The sequence below is a fragment of the Sminthopsis crassicaudata genome, chromosome 1, assembly GCF_048593235.1.
Source record: "Sminthopsis crassicaudata isolate SCR6 chromosome 1, ASM4859323v1, whole genome shotgun sequence".
NCBI lineage: Eukaryota > Metazoa > Chordata > Mammalia > Dasyuromorphia > Dasyuridae > Sminthopsis > Sminthopsis crassicaudata.
The window spans coordinates 671897056-671909059 of NC_133617.1; the positions used below are offsets into that span (position 1 = coordinate 671897056).

At 38.8% G+C, this 12004-nt stretch overlaps 1 protein-coding gene across 1 annotated transcript in view; it reads right to left on the minus strand.

Moving 5' to 3' along the window:
* Nucleotides 1-12004, minus strand: part of CACNA2D2 (calcium voltage-gated channel auxiliary subunit alpha2delta 2) — a 432295-nt gene that overhangs the window by 355543 nt on the left and 64748 nt on the right. The window contains 1 exon segment of the mRNA XM_074283341.1: nucleotides 7530-7611. Coding sequence (XP_074139442.1) covers nucleotides 7530-7611 — 82 coding nt within the window.

Genomic DNA, 12004 nt, shown 5'->3' on the forward strand with positions numbered 1-12004 from the left:
CCCATACCTAAAGATAGACATTATAAAGGATCAAAGTAAAGGGAGGAAATGTGGATAAGGAGAGAGAATGCTAGATTTAAAATCAGGGCCCTGAAACTTCCACTAATTTGCTCTGTGGCTTTGACTTGGTCAGTGCATCTCTTGTGAGTGTGGGTTCTTTATAAATGAGGAAGATTGGATGAGATGATCCCTAAGGTCACTGTGAATTCTAATTTTGCAACTTTTTGATTTCCTACAATATCCCTAGTCTCAGATCGATTTGGCTCTGTCAATGCTTAATCCAGGACAGCCAAAGTCCAGGAAGGGTTTCAAGGGATGGTAGGTCTGAAGATTTTGTTCCCTGAAGGAAAGAGGGATGTTCAGCCTGAGGAGGGGAAAAGGGAGGGGAGGTGTGTTTCAAATATCAAATATCTGAAGAACTGTTCCTATGGATGAAAGGGCAAACTTCTTCTGTGCTTTCCCAGAGGGCAGAATTAAGGGCAATGAACCAACAGGTGATACTAGGAAGATATTAACTCAATGCAAAAAAGAACATCTTGACTCCAACAGCTGACCAACAAAGGAATGAGGTGCTCCCAGTCCTTGTGAGTGTTTGAACAGTGACCAGAGATTTATCTATTGGGGACATTTGCACTGGAGAGGTTGAATTAGAAAACCTAAGAGCCCTTCCAACTTTATAATCTTTAAAAACTACAATATTTCAAAGAAAGAAGAAATCATTTGCAGGTACCACAATCAAGAAGGCTCTCTCAGAAAGGTAGGGCTTTCTCTGAAGGACAGGGAAGGTTTGGAAGGGCATGAGAAGGAGCATTTGTTCCAGGCTCAGTGTACAAAATAGGCTCTGGAATGTTTGAGGTTAAGAAGAGTGAGGAACATGAGGAAATCAATCTTCTTATAATCAGCTGTGCATCATGGAAAGAAAAGAAAGAGGGAGAAGAGGTTTATCGAATAGGAACCATAGCAAAATGGAGAATGTCATTTAGAGAGAGGGTCAGAAGGGGAGAGAGAAAGAGAAAGACAGAGACAGAGACAGAGAGAGAGACAGAGAGAGAGACAGAGACAGAGAGAGAGAGAGAGAGAGAGAGAGAGAGAGAGAGACAGAGAGAGACAGAGAGAGACAGAGAGAGAGAGAGAGACAGAGAGAGACAGAGAGACAGAGAGATACAGAGAGAGAAATTATCTTAACTCTGTGTCTCTCATCACCTGGCACAGGATTCTGCATAGGGTAAAATACCTTAATAAAAGCCTGTTGAATGAAAGAATTAAGGAGCTGAAAGGATCATCTAGTTCAACTCTCTCATTTAACTGTTAAGCAAAGTGAGGCTAAAAGACAGGAAGAATCATACTGTGACAGAGCTAGGATTTGAAAGCTAATCTCCCAGTTTTCAGTCCAGTTCATTATAGCCAGTCCAATCCCTCAGGCTGTATGGGAGATCCTTACACACCGATACCCCATAACACCCAGGAGTATTTCAGGCACCCTCCTTTAGAAATGCCTCTCAACAAGGTGAGACTTCCTGAACTCAAATTATACATAACCTCAGTTTATAGGTAAATGGAATGTTGTTGTTTTTCAGTTGTTTCTGACTCTTATAACCCCATTGGGGATTTTCTTGGCACAGATACTAGAGAGGTTTGCCATTTCTTTTTCAGTTCACTTTACAGATGAGGAACTTGAGGCAAAATTTTTTAAGTGATTTCCTCAGGAACATACAGCTTGTAAGTGTCTGAGGCCATATGTGAACGTACAAAGATGACTCTTCCTGATGCCAGACCTGGCACTCTATACACTGCACCATCTACTTGCCTAAATGGAGCGTACACACTACTTAATTCAATCTTCTCATTGTAAAGCTAAGAAAACTGAAGTTTAAAAAGAAGAATGACTGCCCAAGATCACAGAGCATGTCGGTGATAGTGCCAAGACCCCAACCCAGAATCACAGAACACTGAAACTGAAATGCATTTCAGAAAATATCTATCCAGTCCAATCCTCTCATTTTACAGATAAGGAAATTAAGGCACAGCCCATTCTTTCTAATTAATTCTCATCTATAAACATTCAGTGGGTTTTAATTTGTTTTTCCCACATTGGGAAACTAGCGTTTCTCCAGTAGGTAATGGGTCAGGCCAATGATGGTGACCATTTAGCATAAATTACTAAAAAGTAATTGAAATCCAGAAGGTAGAGAGCTTCCACAATCTCAGTAATGTGAGGAAGGAGACCTTGTGGGTCAAATACTATATACTTCCAAGAGAGAGAATGCATTGCTCAACACCACAGATTCAAAACCTTTTCTGCTCTAAGTGGATCCTGGATAGGCTAGGACATCTCCAGACCCCAGAGATTCAGGATCAGAGACCTTGGAATCCTTCAGATATCCTTGTTACTTATGCAATGTAACAAGTTAAATAGTTACTAAACACATATTGTGTATCAGGCACTGTCCGAGGTGCTGAGTAAAGATGAAAATGAAAGTCTTTGCCCTCAAAGAATTTCTGTTGGAAAGAAAAGGGTGAGCAAGAATTATAGCAAATATACATAAGTAAATACAGAGTGAACAAAATTACATAAAGTAATGTGAAGACTCGGAGAACAATAACACTCCAGGGTGGGTAGACTCTCTAAAGGCCTGTGTAGGAGGTGGCACCTGAACTGAGCTTTGAAGGTTCTAGGGATTCTAAGAGGAACAAGAAAGGAGAGATTGCATTCCAGATATGGAAAGCAACTTGGGCAAAGGCATGGAGGTGGGAGATAGGATATCTTTAATGAGAATGAGAATAAAGAAACATTTATCAAGCCAGTCTGATCAGAACAGAGGAGGGCAGCAATATTTTTTTTTTTAAAAGATTGTAAAAGTAAATGGGATTCTTGTTGTGAAGGTCTCTATGGTTAAAAGTTTTGCATTTTTATCCAAGCTATAATAAGAATATATAATTAATAATAATAAGTAATAAAGATAATACTATTACTAATAATAACAATAAGAAGAAATCAAAATAGGGGAGCGACATGGTTGAATGAATGCCAACTGTCTCAAGGATGGATTGGAGAAGGGAAAATACTGCAAGCATCAAGATCAACTAGCAAACTGTGGCAATAGTCCAGGAAAGAAAGAATGATAGAAGAAAACAGTATATATGGAGGGATGGGGTCAAATGTGAGAGATGCTGTGGGGGAAGAATTGAAACTTGACAACTGATTGGATATGGGAATAAGGGAGAGAGAATAGTTAGGGATGACTCTGAGGTTGCAAATCAAGATAACTTAGTGGTGACCTCAACAGAAAGAGCAACTTTCAATTCCATTTCCAAAAGATGAAAAATATTAAACATCAAAGGAAGAAAACAAATCTCTCACCAGAAACTGAACATCTGTAGCTTAGGTTGATGACAGTGATGACATAGATGGGCAATGTCTCTGATCAAGACAGCAAGAACCTCACACCTTCAACTTGGATGAAGGATTAGGGTCCCTAATTGAGGCTCTGAGACAATTCAAACATATTTGGATAAATGGTTAGGACCCCTAAATAATCTCCTTCTTGGTGAGTGATTCAATATTCTATTTGTTTCTCAGTCCAAAATCAATAACTTCCAGAGCTAAAGAGAGTCCAGTATATTGTGACTTCATTCAAAGTGTGTTACTCCTGAGGGCATTTTATAAACCTCTGTGAACCCTCAATTGATGATGAGTCCACTTTGTGCTTTTGGGGAGTGCAATTTCTTCATTTGCACACATTTTTTCCTAAAAAATCATGGAATTCAGAGTCAGAAGTGACCTTAGTGACCATCGAATCCAACCTCTTATTTTACAGTTTGGGAAATTGAGGCTCAGAGGAAGAAAGGGACTTGCTCAACATTCTAAAGCTAGTAAATGGCAAAACTGGCATTTAGATGTAGGTCTTGTACCTTTGAATCCAATAATGATAAACGAGCATCCATTTAGGTGCTATTATTCTTGAAAGCAATAAAACCACATTTCTTAAGAAGTATTTTCTATCTGAAACCACTGGCAAAGTCAGCTTGACCGGGTCATCCATTATTCTGAGCTAGGAAGTATTTCATGGGAGAGATAGTGATGAAGCCTCTCAAAGTTCAATAGCTACTCCTGAGGGTAAGGGTAAAAAGTCTTCCTCAATATTTAAAGTTTCAAGAGAGGTACAGCATTGGCCATCCTGTCAGTGCTATAAAAAGAAGTATGATATCAAGCAATAATTCTGTCTTCTGCATTTGTGTAATCAGACACTGTGGTGCATGCCCGGTGGTGGGAAACATATATAAATGACATGGATAGGTTAGAGTACATCCAGATGAGGCTGACTAGGATAGATAAGGATCATATGTTAGGAATGTCATGGGAGGGTTGGGGAGAGAACAACAGTTGAAGAGGCCTCAAAGGACATTTTGTCCAGCCTCTTTATATCATGGATAAGAAAACTGAGACCCACAGAAATTAAGTGATTTCCTCAATGTCACAAGTGGAACAGAGGGGACTTAGATATGGGTCTTCTCCCAATATATATAAGCAGCTTTTTCATTATACCTTCAAGTATAAGTAAAAAATAGGATGATTACTAAAGTCCCTTCTAGGTTGAAAATTCTGTGCTTCCTATAGGAGGAAATCATAATTCATTGGCAAATGAATCATATGTGGCATGGGGAGAGACTGAAAGGGAATGGCTACAGACAAGGTAAATCCCTTATGGAGCCTTTCTTGCCCTCAGGCATTCAAAAGCATGGCTTGCATGCTGGGAATACATTCTCCTTCTCATTTGCACTTGTTAGAATCCTTGTCTCCCTTCAAGGCTCAGCCTGGGCACCTCTTCTTCCTTAGGGTCTTCCATGATTCATTCCCAGAGCTGAAAAGAATGTCAGACTCCTCCAGTTTTTTGAGAGTCCATGTCTGGACCTTTCTTTGTCCTTGTTGTATTCTCCCTTGTCTTATCATTATCTCTACACCGGTCACACTTCAATACTTCAGGGATCTGTAATTGTGTCAGTGTGGGAAGTCCATCCACTAATGCAGGTTCCAATGCCAGCCCCTTTAGAATTCAATTAAAGGCTTTTGATGTCTTGGAGAGGGGGAGGAAAAGGAGGAAGGAAGAAAAATTTGGAACTCAAAATCTTACAAAGATGAATGTTTAAAACTAGCTTTATATGTAATTGGAATAAATAAAATACTATTAAGTAAAAAAAAAGTCATAGTGTGGAAAATGTTCTGATTTGTCCTTGCACAACAAATATACTCACTATCACCAGGACCACATTTGTGGGCAGAACCTCCCAGAGCCCATCTTCCCCTGACCCAACCCTCGAGAACCTAGGATTACCCCCATGTCATGATTAGACGTTGGAGCAGGCTATTCCATGTCATGGTCTCCCATCAAATATAAAAAATCCTTTCAAGGATAGGACCTGTGTAATAGCTGTCCATGTATCCCCCAGAGCCTCAGCAAAGCACTCTGCTTTGGACATCACACATACACAAGTAACATTTGTTTCCTTGCACTGAATTGAATTAAGTAAAGTTTCAGATGTCACAGTGAAAACTCCGAATCTCCAGAGGACAATAAGAAACCTACAGGGGAGAAGCATCAAACCTTGCCTAGGAATCAGAAATTCCCTGACTCTGCTGCACTCCTTCCTCCCATTATCTCACCCCCACAACCACCCACCCACAGTGGTAGCCAAAACAGCCAGACACACCCAATAGGACCCTGCCAATCCATGGAGTTTGTGTCTTCTCCCTAAACAGTGGACATTCTGCCAATACCTGGGTGCTTGAATCAATGAGCACACATGAAATTAGACTCCCCAGCTACATCATGAAAATTGTCCCCCAAAAAGAAAATGACTTGTGCCTCAACAGACAAACTCACGGACCTGTGGTGATAGGGGGAGAAGAGCATTAAACATTCATAATGGTAAGCTATAAACAGCTGTGACTTGCTCCAGAGAAGTGAGAATATATATCAGATCCTTACAGGCTCTGTAGTGATATAGAAAACCACAAATTAACGCTATCTATGTTGCATTGCATTTTTATTTCTTTTGATAAACATTTCCCAAATACATTTTAATTTGGTTCAATGGCTTTGTTGAAGACTTAAGTTTGAAACTTTTAGTGTGGGTGACACATACACGTGCATATACACATATATATATTTTGAAGTATAAAAACAAAATCCAGAGAAATGGAATAAGTAGATGTCAGCTAAGTAGTATGGTGAATATAGTCCTAGACCTGGAGTCAGGAAAATCTGAACTCAACTCCGTCTCAGACACTAGCAGTGTTACCAAGGACAGATCAATGAACCTTTACTTGCTTCAATTTTGTCTTCTGTGAAATGGGAATGATCTACCTTCCAGGGTCATTGTGAGAATGACATAAGATAATATTTGTTAAGCATTTTGGAAACCTTAAAATACTCTGTAAATGATATTATTATTTATTATTATTATCATCATCATCATTATTATTATACCTAAGATGAACCATAGCTTAGGTCCAAAGACAAAATAATTGGTAAAACATGAACTAGTCTATCTACTTTTCCTTTCCTAATTATTTCTTCAATGTAACTTGGTATTTTCTGTCAACCCTGATCTGCTTCTTCAGCCACAAGCTTCCCTCTTTTCTGATGAATAGGGCAGTGTTGTAAGAAGGGTAATTTCCAATAGGCATAGTCATTAGCCTCCTACATGGAGTGAACCCCAATGAGAGGGCCCATCACTTCATGCCCCTAAACTACCACATTTCCATTTATACGATGATTGGTTATAAGCAGTTTAACATGACATTAAGACATGTTTCATAGTGTTCTAATGTGATGATTGATTATTCTTCTCATCACATCACTATCTCTAAACATTAACATAATCTTCCAAAGACTTAATACAGCATATCTTAGCTAATCAATCACCCTTTACTCCAGACCCTTAATTCTTCATTTTTGCTAAGCACACATTTCTGTACTTGCCTCCAGTTCTATTCACAAGCTAGCTTCCCTTCTATCTGGGTCAGCTTGCCCTGGACTTTTCTGAGTGAGGTCTCTATACACTGTCTAATATAATCGCATTTTCATGTTTGGCCTAATACCAAAAGGTCCTACTTAGCAGTATGATCACTTTGCTGAGTCTTCTTTTCACACAGACCCTTTTCTTAACCAACATTTAACTAAATGCTCCTGACTGGATCAGCCCTGTTTGTGCCCTGAAAGCAGATTTGCTGAGCCCAATTTTGCTATGTGAAAAATTTGTTAAATTCAAATGTGCTAGTGGAAATGCAAATAATTTCCATGACAAAAAGCTATAATCACTGCAGAAGTCATAGTTTAGTCTACTAGCTGTAGGAAGAAAAGACTAAACATATATAAGGATATATGTATATTCTGTTCATTTCTAATTGCAAAAACAGTGGTAAAAACAGAATGGTTATCTCCATGATGTTCAGCATCCTTTCAGAACAGAAAGGATCCACTCCAAACAGTAAGAAAGGACTGGAAGAAAAGACCAAAGGAGATTACCTCTCTCAACTGCTTGACTCCACCAAAGATTCTCATCACTCCATCAATCTCTTGTTCCAGCCTTCGAGACCAGTACTGCATCCTGTAAGAAAGGGAAGAACACACAAATTCAAAGGAAGCTAGTAACAGAACCTAAAACTGGGTCTAAGGAGAATAAAATGAAACATTTCTGCTTCACATTTTATTTCCATGTCACCATGAATAGGCCCCAAACCAAAAATACACAAAGTATTTTAGCTTAGACAGATCATGAGCCTCAGAATTTAATTTACACTTGGGGGGGGTAGTAGGAAAAAAGAAATGGAAAAAAACTACCACATTTTGCAATTCTCCCTTCAGCTGAAGTAGAAGTAAAGGGAGAAAAATTATGCAATAGGTAACCCCGCCAAAAAATTAGAACTTGAGATTTAAATGGACCAGTGAAGCTCATTAAGTGAAGGATCAACATCACCCTCGAAATGATTTCTTTTATAATATGAGTTATAACTCAGATATATTTATTCTAAAATGTGGATGTTCACATATTAGTTTTTTATAGGAGGAAGATGTGTATGGTTAGATCTTTTAAAAGTTCTTTGGGTCATAGAATTTAGAGATGAAAGAATTTCAGAGATCATTTACGATAGTAATGTCAAACTCAAATAGAAATGGGGGCCACTAACCTAAACTTAAGGATCCCTGGGATTCCATATCGATTTATAAAACCACATACTAATATTATTTGTGTACTAATGTATTATTTATTTTGGTAAACATTTCCCCATTTTATATTTATAGTAGCTCTTTTTGTGGTGGCCAAAAAATGGAAATTGAGCGGATGCCCATCAATTGGGGAATGAATAAACAGATTGTGGTATATGAATGTAATGGAGTACTATTGTACTATAGAAATAATGAGCATATGGATTTCAGAAAAACCTTGGAAGACTTACAGGAACTGATGCAGAGTGAAATAAGCAGAATCAGCAGAACATTGTTCAGAGTAACAGCAACATGGTTCAATGATCAACTGTGAAGGATTTAGCTATTCGCCAGAATACAATGATCCAAGACAACATCAAAGAATTCATGATGGAAAATGCTATTCATGTCTAGAGAAAAAATTGGTGAACTCTGTCTTTGGATTGAAGCATACTATTTTACTTATTTTTTTCTATTTTTTTCTTTTTGACCTATTTCTTTTTTCACAACTGTTACTAATATGGAAATATGTTTTACATGATTGGACATATAATCTAAATCAAATTGCTTACTGTTAAGGAATAGAGGAAGAGAGAGGAAGATGTTATGAGAAAATTTTGGAAGTCAAAATTTTGTAAAAAGTAATGCTAAAAATTGTCTTCACATGTATTTGGAAAACAAAATACTATAAAAATTTTCCTAATTTTATTTGAATTTAGTTAAGCCATGCTCAGCAGTGGTGTAGACCTCCTTTTTGACAACTCTGATCCAGACCATCCTCCTCATTTTACAGATTGTACATATGGGCAAAATGAAATCGGGAAGTGAGTTCTTCAACTTCACAAATCCAGCAAGTGGCGGAGCCAAGACAAAGAGTTCCTCAGGCTGCAGCTCCTGGTTCAGGCTTCTGATCACATCAGGCTGCCCGAATCTAACAGGATGAACTCAAAAGGTTTTTCAGCTCTGAGAGTGCATACTTCTCTTCTGCGTAGGAATTAGACTGCTTCTGCCTAGGCAATCCATCTCAAAGGATTCTTCCACATCTAACATTATAGACTTCTCTACAGGAATGAGACAGTATGGGATAGTAAAAAGGACAAGAGACCTGGAGTCAGGTGAATTATTCCTAATTCCACCTCTGACACTGATTAGTTATGCTACCATGAACAAGTCATTTTTTCTCTCTAAAACTCATCTTTTTTTCATCTTTAAAATGGGTGTAACACTTGTATTGCCTTGTACATACTTGTACAAGGCTATTATGAGAAAGTCTTTAAAATAGGAATTATTATTATTAACCTGGTCTTTAATAAGGAAAAGCATAACTTTATTATGCAATTACATCTACATGATCTGAACCAATGGGTGAGAGGCCCAAGGATATGCATAATCTAAATGATCCTTAAATCCTTTCTATTTGTTTTTTGACTATATTTTACGAGTTTTTTGGTTTTGTCTTTAGGATTGTTAGTATTGATAGGTTTTTTGATGTAATAAAAAATTTCAAAGTTATGTGTTCCTTAAGCTAATATTCAAATGAGATACTGGGTAAAGAGGGAAGACAGCTCAGGAGAATTCAAAATCCTACAAGAAGGCAGCTTGACATTAACCCATGGACTCACAAAGTAGACAGTGAAGAGATGATTAGGACACATCCTACACTGACAGCAAGAAAACTTGGAATTGATCATTGACTGATGGACTCTACCTACCTTTTATTAGATGAGTGACCTTAGAAAACCCTTTTCCTTTTTCAGTTTCCTCATCTATAAAATGGGGTTAAATAATAAGCACACCAACTCTCTTCCAGAACTGTTCTGAGGACCAAATGAGATAATATATTTAAGTAGCATGGTAAAAAGGATAGGACATTAGGTTCAGGGTTAGGAGAGACCTAAAAAAGCATTTTGCTCTTTCCTACTCTTGTGGTCTGAACTACACCACTTCATGTATCTGGATCCTAGTTTCTCTTGCTGGACAGTGAAGAAAAATGGACTAAGATGGTCTCTTAGGTTCTCTCTGGCTCTGACTCCCATGATCCAGCATGACATAGTTAACATAAGACCACAAAATCCTACCTCCATGTGGTATCACAGAACCTCCATTGCATTAGGAACCAGGCTACCTGCTTTCTAGTCTTGGCTATACCTCCAACTGAGTCTGACCTTGGCCATGACCTTCTCCCCTCTGAGCCTTATGGATTAAATGAGAATGTTGGACTAGTAGGTCTCTTTAAGGGCCCTTGAAGCTGTTGATGTTCTATGACGATAAGGGACCAGCTCTCCACAAGAAAAATATTGCAGAGCCAAGCTGTGCTGATTCTGTAAGCTCTAAGGGGAGGAAGGGAAGGAAGAGGAAGAAAAATGCAGAGGCTGAAAATCTCCCCCACAAACTCAGTCTTAGAAAGGCCCTTTGCCACAAACACTCTGAGAGAGAAATTGGTTCCACTAACCCCTCACCACAAAGACACTAAATTGTAGCTCATCCTCCCTCTCCAGGAGCCCCTCAGTTGCTTCCTTGTCTGCCGCCCCATCATTTTCATATTTTTCATGCTCTTTATTGATATGAAATTGCTTATCTCTAAGTGCCTTTAAGTGCTAAATTAGCCAAGAGGAGGAGGTGTGAGCAGGAGGACACTGTCCGGGAGCAGAGAGCAGGCAGACAACTGCTGGGTGAGGGAGTATTTATTGGGAAAGCAGTTGAATGGCATAGGGAGTTGAGGAAGAGAGAACCAAAATCTTTATGAAGAATCCTTCTATGTCCACTTAACAAGAACAATAATTTTTAAAGCTTTTTATTTTCAAAACATATGCATAGATAATTTTCAACATTCACTTTTGAAAAACTTTGTGTTCCAAATTTTTTTCTCCCTCCCTTCCCCCATTCCCTCCCCAATAATTTACAATAATCTTTCATCTGTATATGATTTGTTTGTTTATGGAACAGCATGGCATAGTACAAAGAGCACTCTTTTCAAAATCAAAAGGCTTGTGTTCAAGTTCTGACATGGACACTCTCTGGCATGTGACTGTGGGCAAGCCACTGCCACTCTATAAAATGGAAATGATGCTTGAATGACTTTGCCATTATTTTTCTTGTAAGGAAAGAGCTTTATAAACACCATCCTACACATCATGTATCCACCATCCATGATCTAGAGCATTCTATAGGAATGTGAGCTTATTAGCATAGTATGAGAGAGTTTTGAGTTTAGATTTTTCTCAAGGTCATACAGAAGTAACAATTATTAGCTCTTGGACTAGAACCCAGCTCTTCTCCTTCTCTGTTCCGAGCAATAGCTCTCACACTCTGCATTCTGCCTGGCATTCATTACCTTACTTGAGTTTCCCAACTTTGTGAGTCTAACTGGGCAGGGGTTATTTCTATTTTATATATGAGAAAATCCCGGCTCAGATTGGGGAAGACACTTGCCCAAAGCCACAGAGTGAGTTAAAACCATTGTGGGTGAGAAGCCAAATGGAGATTGATTCCCAGGTCAGGGTCCTTTCTGCCAGGCAGTGGCGCTGCTACAATCTTCAAGGCTTGCTCCTCGGGGCTGCGAATAGAGCCAGGAGGCCCTGAGGGAGGCAGAATGGGTAGAGTATGCAGAAGTAGGGAGAGCAGGGAACACTTTCAGGAGATACTAGGAAGAGTTTCAAACATAATTATGAAGATCAGGAAAGCATAATGACAGGGCTGGGATGGGGCAAAGGGTCAATTGCTAGTTAGACTTCTCAGTGATCTCTCTTTTACTGTCTCTTCTCTCTAGTCATGTCTTCCAAAACCTAGTCTTA